Here is a 27,590-nt window from a genome sequence, read left to right as displayed (position 1 = left end):
AAACAAACGTGCTATATCTATGATAGTATGCTAAACATAGGCCTATATTGTAATAAAAAAAGAAATATTGGCAAGTGAGCGTTGCAACGCAAGCCCTTGGCAATTGTCGCTTCTTGAGGGGAGTTTCCACTGCTTGCTACGATAACCAGGTGTATTGTTACTAGTAAAGACAAATAATTAAAAATAAATATCTGTATTGACACAGCAACGTGTACAATGGTGTTATTAGACTTGGCTACAGACTTAGGGCAGCTGTAACTGATTGCAGTTGCCACTGCTAGTGAGATGCTAAGATTTATATTTTATAAATGAGGCAAAGGACAGTTATATTTGATTGTACACATGTATAAATGTGTTATTTTAAATCCAGGCATATGTACTTAATTTGTATTATGTTCGTTGTTAATAAACAGATTAATGTCATTGTATCTGTTTTGTTGTTTAATATTTTAATTCTGGTTGAACATTTTTATTTAAATGCTTCAGATTATTCTTATTAGATATTGATATCGGTGAATCCAAACAAACCATGTTATTCCGTTAAGACAATCATGACAGTATATTAAAAATCAAGACACAATGCATGCTTTTTTATCCATCCTTTTATTGCGTTTTGAAAGTGGTGAACAATTAACATGAAGAATGTTCTCTTAAGCATGATACTCCAAGCAATCCTCATTTAACCGTATAAAGTTGATTTAATATGTTGAGGAAAGAGGGTTACAATTTAATATAATTACACCCTTGTTAAAACTTTTTGTGTGCATCAGTAAAAAGGTTATATGTCATGCATGCAAATATCAAATCATTGTGTTGCTAATTAACATAAACAGATTTTGATATGATACGTTGTATTTAATTTATTTATCTAAAATGTTGAAATCTTTGCGTTACAGCAAATAATAATAATAAAAAGAAACAGGAAATAATTTACACATTATTAGTAGATATTTATCTACAGAGTATCTAAAGAATAAACAATATAGCCTACTGAATATGTAAGAATACACTAAAATAAACCATCTCACTAAAACCAATAGAAACATATATTTGTCTTTCTTAACCCTTTCATCCATGAATTATGAAAGCCTCACTCAGGATTTTTTAAAGTGTTTTTATTGCTCTTGGGGCATGAAAAACAAGATTTTAACTTTAGTTTATTTTTATCTATTTTTTTCAAATTTAGAACATTTAAAAATACATTTTAAAAAATAATTTTAAGGATGATGTTTTCCTTATTAATAAGTCACAAATCACAAACTCAGTAAATGAACACTGACATAACAAAAACACAGAAAATGACCACTAGTTGTCATAAAGTAAAACAGTAACAATAGGAAATTACAGTCTTTTCAAGTGAATGTATATATTTATATATAAAACAAACAATAGAAGCACACTTACTGTCAAGTAGCCTATACCAACATTAACATAAGATAATCCTTATGTGTATTATGTATGATGGAAATCCATCAAGGGTGAAAGGTTATATCATGTGCACAGCTATTGCTTATGGCAATGAAAATCGTATTGGTCCCGCCATGCGTTTTAGAAGGGGGATGATTTTAACCGTTTTTATTTCAGGGGGGATGCCACCCCCCCTCAACTCGAGTACCGACTATTATCATAAAAATAGCACGTTTATTTATTTGAACAAACCACGTTCTCCAAGTAAAATCTATAGAACATATGTTTAATCTTTTTGAAAAATATGATCGGACCATCAGTAACAGATCATCAGTCTTGTGTACAGATCAGTCCGATAAAGTCATGCTAAAACAGCGACATTTTACGCGATAAATACGGGTTTAAATATCAGCATTTGCCACGGAAGGCGAGTGGCAGCTACCGTAAACCTTCTCTTAACTCTTAACTTGTGGCATTTACTTGCCACGGCAAGTTGTGGCATATAGCCTACATGCCACGGCAAGTTGTGGCATATATAAGTTGTGGCATATACTTGCCACGGCAAGTTGTGGCATGGTTGTGGCATTTACTTGCCACGGCAAGTTGTGGCTGTGGCATATACTTGCCACAGATACCACATCTGTGGCATATACTTGCCACAGATACCACGGAGTAGCGGCCTCTGTGGCAGATGCCGGAAGTACTTGCCACTGCCCGCAGATGCCACGAAATGCGCTTGCTGTCTCTCCAAACAGTTGCGGCGCCAGAGTATTTGTGTTGGGTAATCTATGGTAGGGCTGCTAACCCATACAGTGGTGGGGCTCAAGTCAGTATTTGCAATGTAATTACATACAGGCTCCCCTTGACAGTGAAACGCCACGCGTGAGGTTTATATTATTTCCCTGTCTCAATCCAAATTGAACTGTATGAAATAAAAAGGCACATTTGTCTTGTATTAAATAAAAAGGGCGACCTGGAGCCAATCCTGCAATTTCCCCACAGGTGAAAGAGTTGAAAACCCAACCCCTCCAGGGGGGTCTGGGGAGTTTCTCCCCCAGGAGATTTTTTGAAATACTAACATCAAATACACATTCTGGTGCTCTCTTAAGAAGACAAATAAATAAATATATATTACTACACCACAATGAAACACGTCCAGAAGAATGTCATGCAAAGCTGCTTGCCTTCCTTTGGATCTCTCTGAAATGCCTGATCCTTTTAATGTTTAATGTCAACCATTTGTGCAGATAGCGTGAAGTAGAAAAGATCGCCGATTCTAATGTAGCGTTAGCGTTAGCATTTCTCCCCCGGGATTGCTGAATACACTGGCTGGGCTGAATACATATTTACTGTTAATGTATGCAAAAATGTATGGCATATAGCTGTCATTTAATTAAAGTCAATGTTTCAGTTTTTTCATTGTAGCCTACTCAGATCTTGTACTCGAGTAAAAGTACAAGTACCAGAGTGTAGGAATACTCTGTTACAAGTAAAAGTCCTGCAGTCAAAATGTTTCTCAAATCAAAATATACTTAAAGTACCAACAGTAAAACTAGTCATTGTGCAGATTGGTCCTTCTCAGAATAATATATATGATATTTTTTATAATGATTGATCATTAAAGTGTTCTCAAAGCTGGCAAAGGTGCAGCTAGTTTGAATGACTTTGTATACTGCAGAGTAGCTTGTGGATTTACTCCAGGTGGAACTAAAGTCTGATTTAACACTTGATTATTTTTCACATCATTCATCCACATCTGTAAAGTAACTAAAGGGATTAAATACATGTAGTAGAGTCAAAGAACATGATTTACCACTGAATTGTAGTGGGGTGGAAGTATAAAGTAGCATAAAACGGAAATACTCAATTAAAGTACAAGTACCTCAAAATTGTACTTTAGTAAATGCATAGTTACTTTACATCACTGCTATCAATCAGTTAAAAAGTCAATACAGGGATTGTTCGGAGCTTCATTTGTCATCATGTCTGGGTGAGTGTTGGTTGTGCGTTGACGGTGATGTCACTGTGTCAGCTGAGCAGCCTGAAGCAGCTGCTTCACCTGGACATCGCAGAGAACTGCTTCAGATCCATCCCCATCTGTGCTCTGAGGATGAGCGCTCTGCAGCTGCTGGACCTGAGCCACAACCGCCTGGGCGACCTGCCGCAGGACATGGACAGGTGACCACCACCTGGAATCTGATTACTCTGAGCAACATGATCCTGAACATCCACTAGAAATGTCTCTATAGTTTTATAAGTGTCTTCAAAGCTTACACTGAAATAACTGAAACGTTGACTTTAATTAAATGGGTTATGTCAACCGATTTAACCGATTGACATAACTGTATTAGGTTAGTTGAAAGCAATATTATTCAGTTTAAATACACATTTTAGCTTCAGCTTAATTGTATTGCTTTCAACTAACCTAATACAGTTATGTGAAATGTGATAACATAATACATTGAATTAAAGTCAACTTTTTTTTCATTGTAGAGTTCTTTTCTTTCAGTTGTTGTTACATTTAGCAATGAATTCAACACATATTTCGAAATCATTAAGATGTGCAAAAAATACTTTTATGTCAGTGTTTTAATGATCTTTATATTTATTTCCAGAATAGTTAAAAAGTGTCTCTTTCCTTCTATTCCTTCTATATAAATCCTTCTATTTTCTTTAATTTTTTTTATCAAATGTCCCTTCCCTCTATTTTGACTTGTCTCTCTCCACTCTAACACATGTAAATATATATAAAATAAGTGGTTGACTTGAATAAAAGCCGCACACAACCCACCTTTAGAAATCAGAACAAGGCTTCTTACTCAGTGAAGTAGTTCTGCATTTAGCTGAACACATTTCCTCTCAAATGACCACACAATAATTGTGTGTATTAAATTAAAACGAAGCACTGTGGGTGGGTGTGTGTGTGTGTGTGTGTGTGTGTGTGTGTGTGTGTGTGTGTGTGTGTGTGTGTGTGTGTGTGTGTGTGTGTGTGTGTGTGTGTGTGTGTGTGTGTGTGTGTGTGTGTGTGTGTGTAGGTTGGAGCAGCTGGTCACCCTGTACCTCCATAAGAACAACCTGACTTATCTTCCTCACTGTCTCACCAAAATCTCAACGCTCAAGATGATCGTCGTCAGCGGCGACGAGCTCAACTCCATTCCGACCAGACTGTGCAGGAACCCCGAGATCAAGTAGAGAAAAACACACACATCCTCAGTCCACACAGACACCAAGTACACACACTACACAGACATCCAGTACACAAAACACACTGACACCAAGTACACAAAACACACTGACACCAAGTACACAAAAAACACTGACACCAAGTAAACAAACTACACTACTTCCAGTACACAAACTACACAAACATCCAGTACACAAACAACACCAACATCAAGTACACAAAAAACACCAACATCAAGTAGAGAAACAACACCAACATCAAGTACACAAACACCAACATCAAGTACACAAACAACACCTACATCAAGTTCACAAACACCAACATCAAGTACACAAACACCAACATCAAGTACACAAACACCAACATCAAGTACACAAACAACACCAACATCAAGTACTCAAACACCAACATCAAGTACACTAACACCAACATCCAGTACACAAACTACACTAGTCTACATCCAGTACACAAACACCAATATCAAGTTCACAAACACCAACATCTAGTAGTACACAAACTACACTACATCCAGTACACAAACAACACAGACAAACAACACCAACATCAAGTACACATACACCAACATTAAGTACATCAACATCAAGTACACAAACTACACTACATACATTTCTGAAACAACCCTAACATCAGGTACACAATCACGCAGACACCAAGTACACAAACTATACTAACATCAAGTACACAATCACACAGACATCAAGTACACAAACTACACACAAACAGGCAGAGCTGGCAGATGTTTTTGGACCACAGTGAACAACTTGTTGTTTTTTAGGGTAAATGGCAGCTACTTAGTATTGAAGCAGAATATTTCAAAACGTGATCAGAGGTTGGCTTTGGGACAACTGGACCGAGCTTTTGGAATGCTTGGATCACAGGAATGAAGCTTTGAAAGTGTTTTGCTCATGTTATGAAACTGTTCTCAGGTTTATCAGACTTTGCGACAATCGTGCGACTGCAGAGAACAAGAAGAAAGAGGAGGAGAAGAAGAAGGAGAAGAAGAAGAACAGGTGGAGAGAGCCGAGGGAGGAGGAGGTGAAGAAGGACAGCGGAGAGAAGGAGTTTATCGAGCTGTACGTCAACTCGCTGAAGGACAGAGGTGAGAGGAAAGATGCATTTATTATTATCAGGTAAACTCCAGCTAAAATAATACATTTTTTATATCTTTAAAACTGTATATTGATGCTTATTGCATTTTTTGTCTGTTTAGTTTATTCGTACGTGGCATCTTAAAGGTCCCATCATATGCTTTTCCGGTTATTACCCGTCCCCTTGTGTGTTATGTAGCTTTTTCTGCATGTAAACGGTCTGCAAAGTCACAAACCCTCAAAGTAAACCCTGTAGCAAGTACAACTCTAACATGTGTCTATACTGCCCCAGAAAGCCTCGATAGAGATTTTTCTTTTTCCATTTTTTTCTTCCGGGGCATACTGACGTAACGTCGACCAAATGGACCAATCCGTGGAGCCCCGCACACACACACTCACTCAGCCTTACCCCTAGATTCCACCGTGTCCGTCTGCGTTGCGTTACGGTCCGCAGTTTTGGTCCGGCGTCCTCCGGCATCATACCCTACCGGGCGTGTTTCAGAAGCATTTCAGAAGCGGAGCTTCTTGCCTGCCGGCTTGCAGTTTTTGTTGAGTTGGGTATATTTCCTGGACAGGCTACTTTGTACAGACAAAGTTAATAATAATTGTAATATCCCAGTTATAAACTACATGAATCAAAGATGTGTTGCTGTATTTTAGTGGTAAAAAAATGCATTCATCATCATAATTATTCTATATATATAATTGACACAGTGCCTGTAAACCGGAGGAGAACGCTGGCATTTCTCCTCCTACTTGAAAGACTACGGAGGGATAGGGTCTGCAAAATTAGTCCATTTGGGGGATGGTCCGGCTGCTTTGATCGGTCCACTTCCTGCCCGGCGCCTCTGCAATGCCTATAGTCGCCTCGAAAAAAATTAACTTTTGATTTTGTTTGCATTAACGCGTTATTAACACGTCAACCTGACAGCCTCAATACATATATATATATTAAAAAAAACATGATGCTCCGCTTCTGAAACGCTTCTGGAACGCGCCCGGTGGGTTATGACGCTAGAGGAGGTCGGACCAAAACCACGGCACAGCCGTAACGCGATGCAGACGGACCCGGTGGAAACTAGGGGTTATGGCCGGGTTATGGCCGCGTTACGGCCGCGTTACAGCCACGTCACAGCCGCGTTACGGCCACACAACGATCGCGGCCACTCTAGTCAATGCCTGTGTTTCCACCAGACGCGCCACGTTACGGCTCAGAAGCGTCTCGGCTCAGAAGCGTCTCGGCTAAGAAGCATCTCGGGCGCTGGGCTCCGCTAAAAATACGCGGCTGTTCTATTTTTGACGCGAGGCGTTGCATAGCACCGGGCAGGAAGTGGAATGGTCAGAGCATCCAGTCCCCAAAATAAACTAATTTTGCAGACCCTATCCCTCCGTAGTCTTTCAAGTAGGAGGAGGAATGCCAGCGTTCTCCTCCGGTTTACAGGCACTGTGTAAATTATATATAGGCCTATAGAATAATTATGATGATGAATGCATTTTTTTGCCACTAAAATACAGCAACACATCTTTGATTCATGTCGTTTATAACTGGACTATTACAATTATTAACTTTGTCTGTACAAAGTAGCCTGTCCAGGAAATATGCCCAAATCAACAAAAACTGCGAGCCGACACGCAAGACGCTCCGCTTCTGAAACGCACCTGGTGGGGTTTGACGCTGGAGGAGGTCGGAACAAAACCGTGGCGCAGCTGTAACGCGGCGCAGACGGACCTGGTGGAATCCCGGCGTTATCTTTTCTCAGCCGTGGTGCTCCGTGGAGCTCCGTACACACACACTCAGGCTGTGAATGTGTGTGTGTGCTCAGGCTGAGTTCCGCGGTGTTTCGCTGTCTCCCAGACCCCACGCAGCAACCAGGAAACGACACCAGTAATCCAGCTCACACTGTCCGCTCCTCGAGCGTCAAAGGGCAGAGCAGCGAGCCCCGCAACGTCCCGCCAACACGGCACCCAGACCTCACGCAGCATTCTCATCTGTTTGTCCTTACTGGTGTCATTTTCTGCTTGCTAACGCCATTGTAAAACATAAACACTGATATTCCGCTGTAACGGTGATTGACTAATCAGAACAGAGTGGGCGAGCTGACCATGAACAGAAATGTACATCTGGCCAACTCCATATGTGTGTGTTTCCAAATGAAATAAATGTGTTTAATCTTAATCTCGATGTAGTGCTCAGTGCTGTCGGAGTGCACACACACACACACACACAGACAGCACGGTGCTGCTAATCTGCGTCACAGTGTTCCTGTCCTACCTGCCCGAGGCTGGACAGTACTCCAGCTTCTTCCTCTACCTGAAACAGGTCACACACACACACACACACACACACACACACACACACACACACACACACGCACGCACGCACACACGCACGCACGCACGGACGCACGCACGGACGCACGTACGCGCGCGCACGCACACACACACACACACACACACACCGGACATCTCCTTCATACAACTAATAATAAGGCGTAATAATCGGGTGTTTCGGGAAATGTTAAAGTGTTTCGGGATTTATAAATTTTTCTCAGTTCTTGTAAAAGCGTTTCGCTAATGTCATTTCGTTTTATAAAATGTAATTTTGTTTTTATAAAATGTAAATTTGTCTCAAGCTTTGTTTAAGTGTTTCACACTTTTTAATTTTCTTTTGCACTTCTCAACCATCGTAGTAGACCCCTACACATATAACAACTTAGACTATGCTATAACGCCCCTTGTGCAATACATATATATGCCGTTAATAACTGTGCAATATATACCTGGCTGCTCTCAGAAATGTTACAGCATGTGTATATTGTAAATTGTGTAATTTTTTCTAATTCTAATTCTAATTTTACATTTTGTATACATTTGAGTGTTTCAGTAGCTCCAAATGTTTTAAATCTCATTTTAACGTTTAAGTTCAGTTTAAATTGACGTCAGATGATCTCATAAATCAGCTGACTCGTTGTTTGTCCTACACCAGAAACCGTCCCTGAATCTACCACCAAAGTCTCCATCTCCTGCCTGCTGTGAGGGAGAGGAGCAGGAAGATGAAGCTGACAGTCTGTCACCATGTGAGTGAATTGAAGATCCTTGGAGGGTGCTCTTTATATTCACATTACGTTCAGTCACTTTACGTCATTTCATGCTAATGAAATACATTAGCTAACGATACGCTATTTCGCTAACTTCCTGCCTCAATCTCTGAAGTTTCAGTGTTTCTCTCAGAGGGTTTCAAAGGGGATATGATTATGAAAGGGGCCATATTCTGCTGATGTTCAGGTTTATATCAGTATGTAGTGTCTCTACTGTGACATGTCTCCATGCTTTAATGTTCAAAAAGCTCTTTATTTTTCTCATACTGCCTGTGCTGCAGCACCTCTTTTCACCCTCTGTCTGAAACCAGAGCCCAGTCTGCTCTGATTGGTTAGCTGGCCGGCTCTGTGATTGGTTAAATGCTTAGAGACGGCCCCCCCCTTAGCCATATCACGTTCAATGTGTTGGAGCGCTAGCCAATACAAGCTCAAGTGTTCTATCGTGATGTCATCATGTTACGGAAGCACAAAAAGGAGGCCAATGCTGCAGAAGCACAAGAAAACTCAAGAACTATACAAACCACTACAGGAGAGAGAAAGCCCCAAAATGTATGATAATTCATAAAGTTACATTTTTAGATAAAATAGAAAGAAGTAAAGACTCGTAATTGATACTACAAGCTTGTTATGTTAAAATAAGAATTCTGTGACATTATCATGTTTTTGAAACACACATTTAGGTATACAGAGAGTACATTTATTTCATGAATTGCTGCTGAAATAAATGTCATGTTTGAGTGTTTTTAAAAGATGTTCTGCTTTTAAAAAATAAATATCTCATCATTCCAAAATCAATGTTCCCAAAAACATTGTGACAATACCCCACTAAATGTCACTGTAAACCAGTGTTGGTATAGTATTGTAAATTATATTTGGGATAAACTAGATTGTATGGTTGAAGGTGTAAATGTGACCAAACAGTGACATCAAAACATCTATTTATAATAAAAATAGCAACAAACACATTAATGAATTTATTCCCATTGGCTTCTCCAAAATAACTACAAAAACCTTTTTTTATTTGATATGTTTTATAACTGATCATTGTGTGTGAGGCTTTGATTAAGAAGTGTGTTTTTCTGTTTTTATTCCGATACATTTCCCAGATGTAATACATGTTTGTGGAGACGTTCTTTGTGCACCTTGTCGTTTTTTTAATAACTGCAAGAAGATTATTTAACATTTCTTAAACATCCGATTGTTTTGAAGCAAATATGAATTTACCCAAATGTTATAATTCATTAATAGAAGCAAGCAAAATTCATCTTAATGTTAAAAATGTGTTAACTAAAAAACTATATATATATATATGTATTCAGTATATTTATTAGAAAGGTTTGATGTTCACATTCCTCTAAGTTAACTGTAAGCTAAGATTTTATTTTTCAAAAATCAGATCTTTCTTTTTTTCAAGCAAAACAATAACTGTTCAACCAAAATGTCAAACATATTCCTTTAAGATTGTGTTGGATCTACTTTGACAGTTCTTAAACCCCAAATGAAAACAAATAAGCACACAGCTCAAATTCCATACATTTCTCTTTATTATTATTATTATAGATATTATTCAAAATTATGTTCTTAATAAGATCAAAGAAAGCAACTGCAAATGCACAACACAAAGACGTCATTCAGCGTCTCTTAGTTTATATCAAAACTGATATGAACACGGAGAATGATTAGAGGCACCCGTTCAGAGACACTAAAGTGCAGCATCTGCAACTGGTCTGCATCATGTACATGAAGAAGAGGAGAAGTGAGAGGAAGAGGAGTGTGGAGGAAGGAGGAGGAAGAGGAGTGGGGAGGAAGAAGGAGGAAGTTTGAATAATGATCATGAACTCAAATCAAAGTCCTTTTAAAGATGTATATTCAGTAACTAGTGGCGACGTACAAAAACAGAGCCATCATCAGCTTGGTGACTTTCAACTGTCGGCCATGTTGTCGCTTCACATCCCATCGGAAAGTGGAACTTCACATGTTTCAACACGGAGTAACACTTAATTCTAAGATAAGTACATCCAAGTTTGTTTGAAAGTGTTGCTACCAAAGCATTACCTATTTGAATTATTCTAAAATATGTATCAGGTTTTTCTACAAAAGCTCTGGCGTGTTAAAAGTCTAAACAGCTGGATAAGTATAACGATGAACAAATACACTTGCAATACATGACATGTTTTAAATACGGTGAGATATACTCATTCAAATGTCCCACTGCTGACCAATGACATTCAGTTTCAGGTAACAAGATTTAAAAAGACATTTGCAGTTGTATGCATGGATCCATGTTAGCAGCGCGCGCAGGAAGTGTTGTCCATGTTTTCCCATGAGACGTGAATGCAGCAGCAACATAAAGACCGGACAGCACACAGGAGGAGAACTAGCTAAAAACACTGATGCATTCTGGGATCTTGATTGGTTCAGATTGACTGTAGAAAAATATACTGTAGGTCCAACTTCTGCTTTTGACATCATCTTTGAGAAAGAGAGAAACATGAGATTGAATATTTAAAAATCGAAACAAAACAATTTGGATCGATTGAGAGCTTAAAGGAAAAATAATTGCATGTTTTAAAGATTGAAGTTGAGAAACTCTTCCACATGAATCGGACAAAATTGTAACGTGATTGCGCTTCATCAAGCTACACAGACAATCATCTCCCTCAGGTGTTTCCACAACGACGTTTGATGCTGCATTCAGGTCATGTTGAATAAAAAACGCCAGCTATGATTTGACATCGAATGCAGGCCTAACATTTGTTATTTTTGTAACGTCTGTAACGGAGAACTGTGACGGAGACCCGTCAGAAACTAGGGGTTCCCGCACATCAGATAGAACTTTAAAAGCAGCTGTTTCTTTTACAATAATTGGGACTGTAGGAGGATGTGAGATGAATGGACAGAATTTCAGAAATGGATTGATCGCTTATCACATACAAAATAAGAACGTTATACAGGACTGTCTCAGAAAATTAGAATATTGTGATAAAGTTCTTTATTTTCTCTAATGCAATTAAAAAAACAAAAATGTCATACATTCTGGATTCATTACAAATCAACTGAAATATTGCAAGCCTTTTATTATTTTAATATTGCTGATTATGGCATACAGCTTAAGAAAACTCAAATATCCTATCTCTAAATATTAGAATATCATGAAAAAGTATACTAGTAGGGTGTTCAACGAATCACTTGAATCGTCTAATTAACTCGAAACACCTGCAAGGGTTTCCTGAGCCTTGAAAAACACTCAGCTTGGTTCAGTAAACTAAATCACAAGTATGGGGAAGACTGCTGATCTGACTGCTGTCCAGAGGACCGTCATTGACACCCTCCATCAGGAGGGTAAGACACAAAAAGAAATTTCTCAAAGAGCAAGCTGTTCACAGAGTGCAGTTTCAAAGCACATCCACAAAAAGTCTGTTGGAAGGGGGAAATGTGGCAGGAAACGCTGCACAACCAAGAGAGATGACCGCAGCCTTAACAGCATTGTGAAGAAGAGTCGCTTCCAGAATTTGGGGGAGCTTCAAAGACAGTGGACTGAAGCTGGAGTCCAGGTATCAAAAGTCACTGTTCACAGACGTGTCCGGGAAATGGGCTACAATAGCCGTATTCCCATGGTCAAGCCACTTCTGAACTCAAGACAACGGAAGAGGCGTCTGACTTGGGCTAAGGAAAATAAGCACTGGACAGTTGCACAGTGGTCCAAAGTCCTCTTTTCAGACGAAAGCAAGTTTTGTATTTCATTTGGAAGTCAAGGCGCCAGAGTCTGGAGAAAGGCTGGAGAGGAGCAAAATCCAAGTTGCTTGAAATCCAGTGTGAAGTTCCCACAGTCAGCGATGGTTTGGGGAGCCATGTCAGCTGCTGGTGTTGGTCCACTGTGTTTCATCAAGCCCAGAGTAAATGCAGCTGTGTACCAAGAGATTTTAGAGCACTACATGCTTCCGTCTGCTGAAAAGCTCTATGGAGATGAGGAATTCATTTTCCAGCATGATCTGGCACCTGCCCACAGTGCCAAAACCACCAGTAACTGGTGTACTGACCATGGCATTACTGTCCTCGATTGGCCTGCAAATTCCCCTGACCTGAACCCCATAGAGAATATGTGGGGTATTGTGAAGAAGAAGCTGAAAGACACCAGACCCAACAATGCTAATGAGCTAAAGGCCGCGATTGAAGCATCCTGGGCATCCATAACACCTCAGCAATGCCACAGGCTGATTGCCTCCATGCCACGCCGCATTGATGCAGTAATCCGTGCAAAAGGATTCCCAACCAAGTACTGAGTGCATTAATGGACATTTTCAAATGTTTGATTGTGTTTTGCTGTTATAAATCTTTTTTTTTTACTTGGTCTGAGGAACTATTCTAATTTTTTGAGATAGGATTTTTGAGTTTTCTTAAGCTGTATGCCATAATCAGCAATATTAAAATAATAAAAGGCTTGCAATATTTCAGTTGATTTGTAATGAATCCAGAATGTATGACATTTTTGTTTTTTTAATTGCATTACAGAAAATAAAGAACTTTATCACAATATTCTAATTTTCTGAGACAGTCCTGTATATCAGAGGTTCATGTGTTGCTGCTTATTCTCCATCAGTTTTTAAATGGTCCGTCTTCCTTTAAGGCAGCCGCTTGTTTGTTCATTTTGATGAAAATAGCAGAGACATAAAAAGACAAGAGAGATAAGCCATTGCACTCAATACTTATTAATATAAAATAAAATGTCTAAGTGTGTTTTAAAGCAATGCAATGACTTTTGAAAACCCTCCTTGTTGGTGCTTTCATGAACACAATTGCATGGTGCTGTATCTCAACTTGTTTTGAAATGGTTTTATTCTATGAAGAAATTGTTAAAATAAGTGTTAAAGGTAAATACACATCACTTTGTTGCATTTCTATCCATACACCATCTTCTAAATAGTTTTGGCTTCTTCACTCAGGTTTTTAAATGCACCATTTGAAAAACTCATAAAAACAGGTGGATAGAAGCACACATATATTTAACCAATTTATAATAACAGGAAATATTTGAGTTCTCTCTCTCTGCAGGCCGACCATGTGACGTCAAACATGGTGATGTAATGAAGACGGGTGTGCAAAAAGGTAAAGTAACAGGTTACAAGACATCGATGTAGTCCTTTAAACATCACATCCATCACTGGACATGGTGACTGTCCCAGCATGCACTGGTGTGGAAGTTAAGTATTGGGGGATGGGGTGGGGGGGGGGGTCTTTTGGATCACGTCTAAACAGAGAGGGACACTATTGGCCGTTTGTTCTCTGATTCTAAGAGAGGGTGTTATTTTTGGGAAAGATATTTCTTAAAAACATCAGAAAAAAGTGACAAAAGAATAGAAACAGAAAACTCAACAAGAAAAGAAATGGCACTATTTGGTCAACAACCCCCAGAATGGAGTCGGGACTTTTTTGTTGTTTAAAAATCTGACTAGACGAGAAAAACAGAGTGTTAGCTGCACAGGTCAAAGTCAGACAAAGAACATCAGTTCCTCGCTGGAGCGCTTGATTCGTCCTACCTTGAGGGACAGTTTCAGAGCCTGGAAATAACTGACAAGCGTAACACACTTCAAGTATTTAAACGCCAGAAGAACAGACGAGGAGAGGGCGATAGACCCGATAATAAAATGTGATCTGGTGAGATGAATGAAGCGCACTGAGCCGGGGGTTGTGATGGAGGGAACATCTGGATTTACTCATTTATGCTCTGGATTTAATTCAAGTTTCCAACTTCAGTTTCTCACTAGACAGACTATAACAGATCTGAGACTCTACTGATATACTCCATATTTGTTCTGTTAAACACAACGTTGTTTTGTCTTTGAGATTCAATTGATTTAACAGCAGAGGTGGATAGAGGCTGTCTGAGCAGCAAGGGCGCAAAGAATAGAAAGGAAACCAGCTGCATGTGGTGGGGCATCAGCGTTCAGAAAAGCATGCGAGGCAGCGTTTCCTTCATGATATACTTTCCTAATGGGCATCAAGTTTTAGCTACCACAGGTGCAGAAAATACATCAGGTTCCAGAAAAATGTGCTAGAGACTCATTCCTATCATCCCAAGAGAGGAGGAGGCAAAGTAACATTACATTCAGAGCATAAATCAATAAATGGTTCTCAGAAAGCCACCCCCCTCCCTCTATGACACCTCCCCAGCTCCGTACAAGCGCATCTAAAATCAACCGTCGTCTCATTTTCTAAATCATTTTTCTAGTTCTTCCTCAATATGAAAACCAACAGCAGTAGAGGATGATGTCACAGCTGTTCGGATCTTGCACATGCTCAGTGTGGTCGACAGTCCGTTGTCTTGGTGACTGTTTATCCACTGATATAACACCATCTCCCGTGTCATATCCCACAATGCCCAGCAGATCCGCCTTATCTCCCGTCGTGATGAAGTTTCAAGTTAAACAGTCGGTAGCTTCTTGTTGTCCCTCATTGCATGTGAGGGGTGTTTGATCTGCTGACCTTTGCAGACCTGACGGGTGGAGATAGGTGCAGCAGATGCACACAGAGGCAATATGACTCTTAAAGTGAGATATTAGGCGGCAACCAGACTGAAGGCTTTAAAAATGTGAGTGATATGCATGGTGGGTTACACTTCAGCAAACTATATCCAAGGTTACATCTGTTCCCATGACTACCTCCATCACGGATCTCTACCGGATGGAGGATAAAGTCTAAAGATCCAAAACTAGTTCACTGACATGGAAGGACAAGCTATAGTCCTGGTGTTTGAGTGATTCAAATTCATAATAATAGTAATTTGATCTTGACCAACATTGTCATCTTTCTCGGACTCATGTACTGTCGCCCAATCGAACATACAGGCTAAATGTAAGGAATTCTGTTTTTGTTTTCATCAAAAAAGAAAATAGAACTGGAAGTAGCAGACTAAAACAACCAGTCCTTGGAGATTTCAAATGTTGAAGCTACATTTTAGATCAATCTGAATATAATTAAAATCAATTAGCGCAACATAAACATAAGGAAATAAATACCATGCATCATGTAAAGAAATGTTAACTTGTCAGTTTGATTGCCGCCTAACGTTCCTTGACGGGACAGTCTGTATCTGAAAAAATAAAAAAATAAAAAAGTTTATTCTGAAGGGGAGGGGGGGGGGGGGCAGGTCTAGCAGACTGTGCTCAAGGCTGCTGCACCGTGATTGGCTGGACTGCTTGTCAGTCACATGCTGCTGTCCTGTAGGAGCGGCTCGATGTCCTCTGCGTCACTGGTGGGCGCGGCCAGAGGGCTGGCGCTCTGAGCGTGTGCGGTGGAGGCGCTGCTGGTCTTGCGGGTGGAGCAGGTCTTGGTGTCGACCAGTCGGTGGTCATCTGGGATGAAGAAGGCAACAATGAGAGCAAAAAATACGGCGCACGCTCCGAACAGGAAGGGAGGACCGGGGATCATGGCCTTCTGCAGACAGAGAGAGATAAATACATTACGGAGGAAATTCAAAAAGGGAAGGGCTGCTTTTGCGACTGCTAACCCTGCATGAAGGGGGAAATAAACCCCTGACTGTGCTTCCAAAAACTGAAAAGAAATCCAGTCCAAACCCTGGTCCCTGAGCATCTATCGTTTTTCCAACCCAGTTGAGATTTAAACACGCCCACTTACGTCTACTATAATTTGGGGAAAAAAACAATATGGGTTGTTAATCAGTGCAGCATCAGTCTTGGAGTTTATCACGAAATATGAATCTGAAGCTACATTCGCTTCATAGAGCATCTTTTTCAAAGTAGATGACAATAACGCTTTTTGAATATGAACAAAAGTCACAGTTTCTTTGTCTTTCACACTGTGTGTGTTGTTTAAGAAAAAGGAAAATAAAGTAAAAAAAAAAAAGAAGGTCAAAGTTATGCATAGCTGGGTCAATGTAAATTAGAAAAAAAAAACTAATTCACCATGGATTAAAAAAATAGTAGAAAGCAATATGCAGCTTTATAGTTGTTTTGTCACGATTTGTACATGAGTACAGTATTTGAGTAAATGTACTTTGGTATCCTCCAAGACTTCCAGAGGATAACAAATATTCCTCTTGCTGCAGACCGCTGGAAGCTTTTCCCTTACTCTGACAGTTTAACAGCCCATGTCGTTATTCCCAAGCTAGAGAAGACGTGATATGACTTTAGCGTTGTTGACATGGGGACGGCGACGTTCTCTTTATACGTCCATGACACAGTCACACAGAGCTACATTGATGTGGAAGTGGGCCTGGTTAAATCTGAACTGGGTTGGAAAGACGATAAGAATGTAATACGGGTAAGGTAGGGGCTGACTTCCTGTGTATGTGTCTGTACCTCTTTGTGCTGTGGGGGTCTTCCTGCCACGTGCGGGACATCATTCAGCTCCACGTTGAATAGGAAGAAGATGAAGCCGTAGAGAGCCGGTCCTAAGCCGTTACATAGACCTCTGATACCTGTGATCATCCCCTGGGCCACACCTGAAAAATCACAGACACACAATGAGGAAGGGTTCAAACATGCATCAACAAAGAAACTCAGAGAACACGGACAAAAATAAATGTATCCATGTTCTCTACTTCAGGCAGACACACAGACACATAAATAGACAGGTAGATAGATAGGTGGACAGACAGGTGGACTGACAGGTGGACTGACAGGTGGACAGACAGGTGGACTGACAGGTGGACTGACAGGTGGACTGACAGGTGGACTGACAGGTGGACTGACAGGTGGACTGACAGGTGGACTGACCTTGCTGGTCAGGTGCTGCGCAGTGTGACACCAGAGCAGAGACTGCTGGGAAGGTAATGGAGGACATGGCTGCTACTGTTCCTGCTGCCCACATCATCCTGAAACACATAAGGATAAACATGATCAAAAGTGAATTGTGAGGGATTCCAACTGTAAACAAATTACATAATAATACATTATAAAGAATAATAATAATAATAAATGATTCTATAATGATTTCATTTTGTATAATTTTGAGATAACATGAAGTACAGTATGAAAACTGTAGGAAAAGAATATAAAAAGCTAGTAAAATATGATCTTCAAATTTTTCAGTCATTTTGCTTATCAAAAAGGTTGTTTATCTTAAAGCTAATTCTGTAATGGCATCACTGGCGTTACTGTATTAATAGAATGATAATGCTTCCTTCTTTCTTAATTTTTTGCAATATTATTTAGTTTGTCAATGTGCTTATTTACTGATTGAGTTATATCTGAGTGTCTTGGACTGCGTTGTTTTTGCCTTACAGTGTAAGAAAAGGTTTTTAGAAAGTACTTGTCCATGGACAAGTGAGTTTGGCAATTTACTTGTCCGAATAAATGTTTCACTTGTCCATAGCTATACTTCGTGCATGCTGCACCTATTTTAAATATTATTAAATATCAACATAAAGCATACAAGAATCTGAGTTACTGTAACTAAGGTAACATTTTATTGTTTATTTGTTCATATTTGGCAAGAAACATGCTATGCAAGAATCTTCTTCTTCGGCATCGTATTTTACATTTTCCGACGGTTTGACGACACCGCTAACGTAAGTAAGATTTTACTGCATCACACATAGGTATGGGTACTACTACTTTTATCGATCCGGTCCTTTAACGGTACTCTCTCAAAAAAGGTTAATTAACTAAACAAATTGTAAATAATGTGAACATACAGAACCGTAAAAAACAAGTATTTACTGCAAAGATACAGTGGTACTGAGCAACACAGGTGGATACAGGTATTCTGCAAAAGGTTCAACGGTTCTTCTGGAGGAAGATTGAGGCTGTGGTGGAACACAACGCGTTGTTTAGACAAATTGCTCGTGTTACCGCCCTTAAATGCTAAACTCTTATTCAGGGTATATGCAGGAATCCTGAAGACAAATTTAATACCTTTTAAGACCTTTTTTAAGACCCTTTCCATACATTTTAAGACCTCATCGCAACTTTGAGTTCTAACCGGTTACATTGGCTACACACTTTACCTCACATTTACTATATTGATAGTAAGATAGCAAAACTAAACAGAGTGCAGACAGACTACTGAAGCCTCCTTTCCACATGAACTTCAACCTCTCTGTGAAGGTCAGGTTTAATGCAGTATGCTGCTTTTTTGCTTCTGTAGACTCTGTGTTCTTTCATTCCAGTAAAACTCCTCAGAAACCATTAGAAACCAGTATTTGACCAATAAACAAAACAATTGACAAAACTTTGAACTATGAATTATGTTAAACTTTGGTGAGCTTCAGCGGGGTAATGCCATATAGGAGCTCCCTCTCAAATACCCAGGGGTTAAATTGGGCTGGGGCTGTCCGGGGCTAAGCCCTGGCACATAGGACGATGCTCTGACGTCATCACCCTCACACATTTGTCATATGTTTACAAAAAAGGATATATATGTTATGATTTTTTTCGTTCTTAATATAGACTATATTTAGGGTCGATATGTGTTGACTTTACTTTAAAATAGCAGATCTCTGTGACCGGATATAGTTTGGCTTAGACCCCGGCCCCACGAGGACGCATACGGTAAAACGCATACGCAAGCGCAAAAAAGGCTTCCGTTCACACGCATTCGATTCATTAACGTGTCCGTTCACACTAGACCGCTGGAAATGCTGGAAACGAGGCCTGTAAGTGGCGCTGCTGCCTCCCGTAATACACCAAAAGCAGTGAAGAAGACCCCGGAGCATGGTTGCCCTTCTGTTTATTCTCCGCGGTGGACGGCGTGTTCTCCTGCTGTATATCTCTCCGGTAGTCCACAGCAGATGAAAAACACCCACCTCACCGCCTCTTCCAAGGAACGAGGGGACCGTGCGGCAGTTTCCGTAAAAAAAATGTTCCGCCGGTCAACATGTCCTTTAAAGTTTAAATCTTCCGTACAAAATTAGAAAAGTGCCGGTCAGAGGTCTTCTTTGTTATTTATTGAGCTTTCAAACAAATTGATAACGACTCTGTTCTCTGTATAATAATATAATAATATTTAATAAACGGTGCCTGCCTCTCTTTTCCTCCCCCTCTTCTGACAGCCCAGCAGCAGCAGGAGACGCGGGGAGAGGGAGGCGGGCTATTTCATCGTTATCAGAAAATGATCATATAGGGCTTACACACGGAGCCGTTGGACCCCCAGAGCGTTGCGTATGCCGGTCTACCCACCTTGGGACCCGTTACCGTAGTCGCTTAGTCTCTCCCCCCCCTCCCCACAGAGCGGAGCAAGGCAACGAAACTTAAAATAATAAGCAGCATTTTACGGCGCGCGCTATGCATGAGGCCGCCTTGGGGGGTTTCCCGACATGTCGTTCCAGTAAATTAAAGGGTGTTTCACTGTTTCATGTTTGTCGTTGCTGTGGACCTTCTTAATACCTTGGAAAATGCCGTTTAATAGCCTTAATTTTCGCTAAATTGATTTATTACCTTTTAATACTTTTTAAGACCCCGCGGACACCCTGTTATTGCACTTTTGGCAACGAGCATTGTCCACATCGAAAGGGTAAAGTTTACCCACACCTTGGCGTGCTTAGTTCTCTCTGCCATCTCCGCTCAGTAAAAAATGAAAATGCGTTCAGACTGTATCGAGAAGTCGTTTAAAATTAGAGTAACTCGGTATGAACATAGAGGAATTTGCAAGCTTACCAAAACATAAGAACAAATGAAGAAATGCAAACCAAAAGATGCAGTCAAACAGTTCATTTGTGGAAGAGTTTTGAAATAAAAAGTAAATGTGTAATACACCGAGCATAACAAAAAATATATAAGAAAATGTGATTATCATCAAACATAAAACAGGATGAACAATAGTTTGGATTGGAATACATAGTGGCGGACTTTGGGGTAGATATACATTTCAAATGTTTTTTCAAGGGTAGGTGTGACAGACGAGGGTTTATTCACTAATAGGTCATACGTAATGACTTATTGTTCTATTGTGTTATTTGTAAAAGTAAAAAACAGAAAAAAAACCTAAAGTAAACGTTGAAACACTGGACCTACATTGTTGCATCCATCAGTGGTTTAGTCAGCTATTGTTTATAGACAAATGCATTGTTTATCATACAGACCCTATGACTACAGTAGAATGACACTTTCAGCATGGAACTTTTATGGTAAACAAATAGCTATACTTCAAGTAAAAAAAACAATATCTTGGGCCCATGTTTGGTACATGTTTTGGCTGGTTTGGTTGCCAAGCGGAAGACCAGGGTACGAATCTGGCCCGGGATCATTTACCCACGTGTCATCCCCATTTCAATTCTGTCTCTATAATAAAAAGGCATTGGTTGCCTATAAATATATATATTTTTAAATCAATTTGATTAGCTGATCTGAGGGTGGTTATTAGCTGAGCCTGTGGCCCATAGCAGTGACCGTGAGTGTATTATTTATTCTTATGAAAAAATACTGTCACTCGGCCCGGGTCCTGGATAGCTATGAGGTAAGGATGAACACTAAATCTATATTTTATTGAACTCGTAACATGGACAGGTGCAGTATACAAATCAGAGGAGATGCAATATTTGTATTTTAATATCTCTTTCAATGAAACAAGAATAATAATAATGTAAACATTATATCATCCCACCAATGCAAATCTAGGTTTGTGTAATTTATTTTGCGATTCTAACAGCTCAAGTTACCGTAATGAGTCCTTCTGGTCACCACGGCAAACTCAGGAGGAGTTAACACTGGTGCAGCCGTCGACCCACGTGTGTGTGTGTGTGTGTGTGTGTGTGTGTGTGTGTGTGTGTGTGTGTGTGTGTGTGTGTGTGTGTGTGTGTGTGTGTGTGTGTGTGTGTGTGTGTGTGTGTGTGTGTGTGTGTGTGTGTGTGTGTGTGTGTGTGTGTGTGTGTGTGTGTGTGTGTGTGTGTGTGTGTGTGTGTGTGTGTGTGTGTGTGTGTGTGTGTGTGTGTGTGTGTGTGCGCGCGCGCGTGCGTGTGTAAACTGCCCGCCCCCTCGCACAAAGACGGGGGAGAGAGATCTCCAGATAATAAAGGTGGTGGCGTTTATGTGAAAAGTAAGTTTTGTGTAACCAAGATGGTTTCCAAATCTATCAGTAAACAACTAGAATTTGTAGCCTTAAATATCGAAGTAGCAAAGGGTCAACAGGTCATGGTGGTGGGCTGTCACAGACAGTGGCGTTTTCTCCTGGAGGCCAAGGGAAGCCAGGCTTCCCCTGTTTTTTCGGATTGTAGTTATCATTTTAATAAATAAATAAAAACACTTCGTTTAGTTTCGGAATTTTTTTGTTGTGTGTTGCTGCCGGCCCGTCTCTCCCCCATTCTCATTGAGTATTTTACAAAGAGTGAAACAGCGTACCTCTAGATGTATGGTGAAACAGTAGATTGCACTCTCTGTTGCGAGAGGAGGCCAGCCGAAATTTGCTTCCCTTGGTGAAAAAAAATTGAGGGATTGACCAATCAGATGAGGCTCACGTCATGCCCCTGCCAACCTGTGATTGGTCAGGGCCATGCCAAGGGAAGCCAGAGGCGGCTGGCTTCCCTTGCCTCACAATCCAATCAAATCGCATCAATTTAGTGGTGCAGTGACGCGTCCCAAAAAGCGGAAGTAAGCTGCGCACGGTTTCCCTAGACAAAATAGCAATGGGATTTCTCCATAGGATTTTGGAAAATAGCTCGAAAAAAGGTCAGTGGAAAACGAACCTGTTAGGTAAATGCACGTTTTGTTAATTCGGATAATATCCACATGTGTACCCTACTTTTATAATTTTCGAATCATAAATCTAATCGATAGAAGATAGATAGCGTCACTGCACCACTCTAACCGCCGTTAGAAAGTAGCAAGCAACTGAAGCAAGTGCAATTATGGAGGGTGGAGATTTGGAATATTTAATCAAAAATAATTGTACTAAACTTCCGCTGCAGCAGCAACAGCAAATACAATCTGATGACAATGCCCAATGCCCAAACTGGAGGAACAAAGGAGCGAACCGGACGTAAAACGTTAAAGGTCTCCTGATTTAGTTTGTGAATTAATGCTTATTAGAGTTTCGGCTGGAGAGTGCGTGCGGACCTGTCGGTCAGATAACAGGCGTGTGTAAGTCCTGCATCTGTATGATACAAATGTGTGTAAAATGATACCGGGCGCTGTAATCACTCATCTGGTTACGTTATTACATTGAACACCACACCCCCCCCCCCCAAAAAAAAGAAAGGACGTATTATTGGCTTCCCCTAATTTTTTCCCCACACCACGCTACTGGTCACAGACCCCCCTCAGCTGTCAAGGACTCCTCGTCTTCGTTGGCAAATCTTTTATCTGAACTTGACTACAAGTTGGTGATTGGTGACTTGGTGATTTTAACTGGGACTGGTTAACTGCATTATCAGAGGATTTTAAAAACCTTTGTATCTCTTGGAATGTTACTCAGATTGTTGACAGTCCTACTCGCCCTAACATTAAGTTCCCAAATAAACCCTCCCTAATTGATCTCATTCTAACTAATGTTCCCTATAAATAATCATCTGTGGGAGTATTTGCTAACAATGTGAGTGATCACTGTGTTGTAGCCACAATTAGGGACACTAAGGTCCAAAAGGGTAAACCTCGCATTATCATCAAGAGAGACATAAAACATTTTGTAGAGCAGGGTTTTGTTCATGATCCGTTTGGTTTTGATTGGCGAAAAATTGATCTGTGTGCTTTTTTCGCACACTGCCTTAGTTTGGGACCCCCTTAAAAAGGATTAATGGAAGGTATAATGCGCAGCTAGCCTGTCATTATTGAAAAAAGAACACCAACAAGGTGATCAGGATCACAATCTCAAACTCACAATGTTGATTTAAGTATTGATTTAAAAATCATGGTATTGCTTCAGCTTAGATTGTCTGTTTGGCTGGAACTGCAGCGACAGAAACGTTAAGCGTTCTGTCCTTGCTTATTTTTTTCATGTTCTACAAATATCAAAAATAAATATTAAGATAATATTCAACAGTGTTTTCTGACGGGGGAAAAACACTTTTTGTCCACAGCTGCCGTTTATTGACTGAACTTCTTTTTGTGGATTGTTAGGACTGCACAAAGTGGCTTGCTCAAAGCGACCTCCTAGAGCTCGCTGGCTAAAACGAGCAGACCAAGGTTCAATGTTCAAACTTGACCAAGCACTTAGTATTAACCCAAGCCGTGTAACCTGAGATAATGCACTCTCACAGTGGCTGTACTCACCATGGCTCGGAGCCGAAGCCGTACCAGGCCAGCTGGAAGAGCTGGAAGCCCAGACCCAGGAGAACTGTGTTCTTATTACCAATGGTCCTCATCAAAACACTAAGGAAGAGAGTCTGACACACAACAGAGAAAGAGAGAGAGAGATTATGGTACGTGATTAATGAAGTCTCAAACGATCTTAATATTATTTATGTAAATCAGTTTTGGACATTTTCTGATATATGAAACAATGTTAAAACATCTTAAATATAATTAAATTCATGTTTTCTTAGGTCAGGACATAGCTACTGTGTAAATCACTTCCTGTGTTCACTGTTGAGAATTGGGAGAGTTCAGGTGTCTACATAAAAGTAAAACTCATTCCAATTAAGCAGATCAAATCTTACATAGAAGCAGTGATTGAACAAAAACACAAGTATACATATTTAACCCTAGAACTAACATCTGTCGGTATGTATATTTTTGCACGTCATATTTATTTGACTGGCGATGTGTAATGCTTTATTTATATGCTGCTGTAATAAAAACATGTGGAGGATTAAAATGTGTTTTAATCTTTTCTGAACCGTGGTGGAAAGCTAAGCACATTTACTCAAGTACCGTACTTAAGTGCACGTTTGAGGTACTTGTAAGTATTTTCTTTTCATGACACTAAATACTTTTACTCCCCTATAATTGATAGGGAAATACAGTACTTTTTACTTCATTACATTTAACATTTTGTATCAGACTATTTACAAAGTGTGGCATTAGTACTTGTACTGAAAAGATCTGAACGCTTCTTCCATCACTGGTTCTCAACATCCATTAAACCAACTCAGTGAAAAGAGTTTCATTTCTGTGGCACTTGGGAGGAAGGTTGTTTCTAGTTTGTCCATTTAGTTTTGGACAGACAGTGAGGACGGATTCTGTACCAAATCCTCAATGACAATATCAGCTGGTGGCTTGTGTACCTGAGCGACTATAGAGAGGATCCCCACCATGGCGATGAAGGCAGCGATTGCTGCAGGAGAAAACTCTATCACCTGAAACAGAGAGCAATACATCGTACAGCGAGTCAATAATGAACATTCCATCAATGAAGGACCCTCATTGAAACACCACCATGTTTAGAATAAACACACACGGATATAATGTATTCGTCGAGGGGAACATCAAGGATATTCACAGGCTTTGGAATTTAGAGACTTGGTGGACTGCGGCATGATTCATGTATAAAGTAAAAAATGAAATGCGTTCAGACTGTATCGAGAAGTCGTTTAAAATTAGAGTAACTCGGTATGAACATAGAGGAATTTGCAAGCTTACCAAAACATAAGAACAAATGAAGAAATGCAAACCAAAAGATGCAGTCAAACAGTTCATTTGTGGAAGAGTTTTGAAATAAAAAGTAAATGTGTAATACACCGAGCATAACAAAAAATATATAAGAAAATGTGATTATCATCAAACATAAAACAGGATGAACAATAGTTTGGATTGGAATACATAGTGGCGGACTTTGGGGTAGATATACATTTCAAATGTTTTTTCAAGGGTAGGTGTGACAGACGAGGGTTTATTCACTAATAGGTCATACGTAATGACTTATTGTTCTATTGTGTTATTTGTAAAAGTAAAAAACAGAAAAAAAACCTAAAGTAAACGTTGAAACACTGGACCTACATTGTTGCATCCATCAGTGGTTTAGTCAGCTATTGTTTATAGACAAATGCATTGTTTATCATACAGACCCTATGACTACAGTAGAATGACACTTTCAGCATGGAACTTTTATGGTAAACAAATAGCTATACTTCAAGTAAAAAAAACAATATCTTGGGCCCATGTTTGGTACATGTTTTGGCTGGTTTGGTTGCCAAGCGGAAGACCAGGGTACGAATCTGGCCCGGGATCATTTACCCACGTGTCATCCCCATTTCAATTCTGTCTCTATAATAAAAAGGCATTGGTTGCCTATAAATATATATATTTTTAAATCAATTTGATTAGCTGATCTGAGGGTGGTTATTAGCTGAGCCTGTGGCCCATAGCAGTGACCGTGAGTGTATTATTTATTCTTATGAAAAAATACTGTCACTCGGCCCGGGTCCTGGATAGCTATGAGGTAAGGATGAACACTAAATCTATATTTTATTGAACTCGTAACATGGACAGGTGCAGTATACAAATCAGAGGAGATGCAATATTTGTATTTTAATATCTCTTTCAATGAAACAAGAATAATAATAATGTAAACATTATATCATCCCACCAATGCAAATCTAGGTTTGTGTAATTTATTTTGCGATTCTAACAGCTCAAGTTACCGTAATGAGTCCTTCTGGTCACCACGGCAAACTCAGGAGGAGTTAACACTGGTGCAGCCGTCGACCCACGTGTGTGTGTGTGTGTGTGTGTGTGTGTGTGTGTGTGTGTGTGTGTGTGTGTGTGTGTGTGTGTGTGTGTGTGTGTGTGTGTGTGTGTGTGTGTGACCTGTTTCAGGTAGAGGAAGAAGCTGGAGTACTGTCCAGCCTCGGGCAGGTAGGACAGGAACACTGTGACGCAGATTAGCAGCACCGTGCTGTCTTTCCCCACACGACGCAGGGACTGCACACAGAAAACAATCAGCACTCACTACAACTTATCAGTAGAGCTGTCAATCTGTCAATCACAAAGAACCCCATCAATACTTCAGCCAAGCAGTGTTTAGGTCTTTACCATTAAGCTGCTACAGATCAACAAGCATTTACACCATTATAAACATTAGGGATGCCCCCTGTTAGTCGACCAAACGTTAGTCCGCTAAAAGTCTTAATCCAGCAATTCTATTTTTTTTTTTTTTTAAACATTCAGGGGCTGAAAACATTTTGTGAGGCGAAAACATTTAGAAATACAATTTATCATTAAAGTTTAAGATATTCATATAAATAATAATAATAACACAATTAATCGCTTGAACTGACGACTACTGGTGAACAAGGAACAACGTGCTTTGATGTTGTGCCTCCTCTGACCTGCTGTGTCATGGGGTCAGCTGGTGAGAACACACTACATGTGACCTGTGACCTTTGACCCCCCATTTGTCACAGTGTGTTGTTTTCAGTCTTTATAAACTCACAGCAAACGGGTCGGCCTGCTCCCAGGAGATGGGGAAGCCCCAGGACGTCAGCCTCATCTTGTCTGGCAGCGACTCGGGGACCACAAAGAAGACAAAGGCAATGTCCAGCACAGCTATCACCGTGGCCAGCAGCACCACCAGGCTGTCCCCGTACTGCGCCGACAGGTAGGCCCCGATAGCTGGGCTCGTCACTAAACTGGCCGCGAAGGTTGCAGAGACCTGATGAGACACACAGAGAGAAAAATATAGACGTTACTGGGGCTGCTGTCTTTAACTGTGTCTAAAAATATTAAACAAAACAAATGCATTAGAACAAAAATCTGCTCAAACGTGTATTTTATCACTTCGTCATAATGTGAGTGGAAAACCACAAGACCATGCACCAACTATCATTCGGCATTATTATGCGATACCCAACACCCAATTCTTTCAGGAGATGACAATATTCAGAATTTAATAAAAGGTCATGGACACAGCATGTTCAGTTTTTAGAATCAAAATTTCAAATGTAGCATTTTTTATGAAAGTTTT

General features: G+C 40.1%; 2 protein-coding genes across 3 annotated transcripts in view; one reads left to right on the top strand and one right to left on the bottom strand.

Annotated features, from left to right (window-relative positions):
• The window catches only part of lrrc2 (leucine rich repeat containing 2), a 33,001-nt gene extending 23,071 nt beyond the window's left edge, over positions 1-9,930 (top strand). For both annotated transcript variants that reach the window (XM_079687627.1, XM_079687626.1), the window contains exons 7-10: positions 3,440-3,585; positions 4,443-4,595; positions 5,539-5,711; positions 8,687-9,930. In XM_079687627.1, coding sequence (XP_079543753.1) covers positions 3,440-3,585; positions 4,443-4,595; positions 5,539-5,711; positions 8,687-8,736 — 522 coding nt within the window. In that variant the 3' untranslated portion in view covers positions 8,737-9,930. The remainder of the gene's footprint in view (positions 1-3,439; positions 3,586-4,442; positions 4,596-5,538; positions 5,712-8,686) is intronic.
• A 389-nt stretch (positions 9,931-10,319) lies between these two features.
• Positions 10,320-27,590, bottom strand: part of mfsd14bb (major facilitator superfamily domain containing 14Bb) — a 28,004-nt gene continuing 10,733 nt past the window's right edge. Inside the window, exons 6-12 of the mRNA XM_079687625.1 lie at positions 27,060-27,278; positions 26,435-26,548; positions 24,913-24,984; positions 23,960-24,072; positions 17,534-17,631; positions 17,117-17,259; positions 10,320-16,232 (exon numbers count right to left, since the gene is read on the bottom strand). Coding sequence (XP_079543751.1) covers positions 16,002-16,232; positions 17,117-17,259; positions 17,534-17,631; positions 23,960-24,072; positions 24,913-24,984; positions 26,435-26,548; positions 27,060-27,278 — 990 coding nt within the window. The 3' untranslated portion in view covers positions 10,320-16,001. The remainder of the gene's footprint in view (positions 16,233-17,116; positions 17,260-17,533; positions 17,632-23,959; positions 24,073-24,912; positions 24,985-26,434; positions 26,549-27,059; positions 27,279-27,590) is intronic.

This window comes from Notothenia rossii (genome assembly GCF_949606895.1).
Source record: "Notothenia rossii genome assembly, chromosome: 6".
In the NCBI taxonomy this organism is placed as follows: domain Eukaryota; kingdom Metazoa; phylum Chordata; class Actinopteri; order Perciformes; family Nototheniidae; genus Notothenia; species Notothenia rossii.
This window is presented reverse-complemented; position numbering and strand designations above follow the sequence as displayed.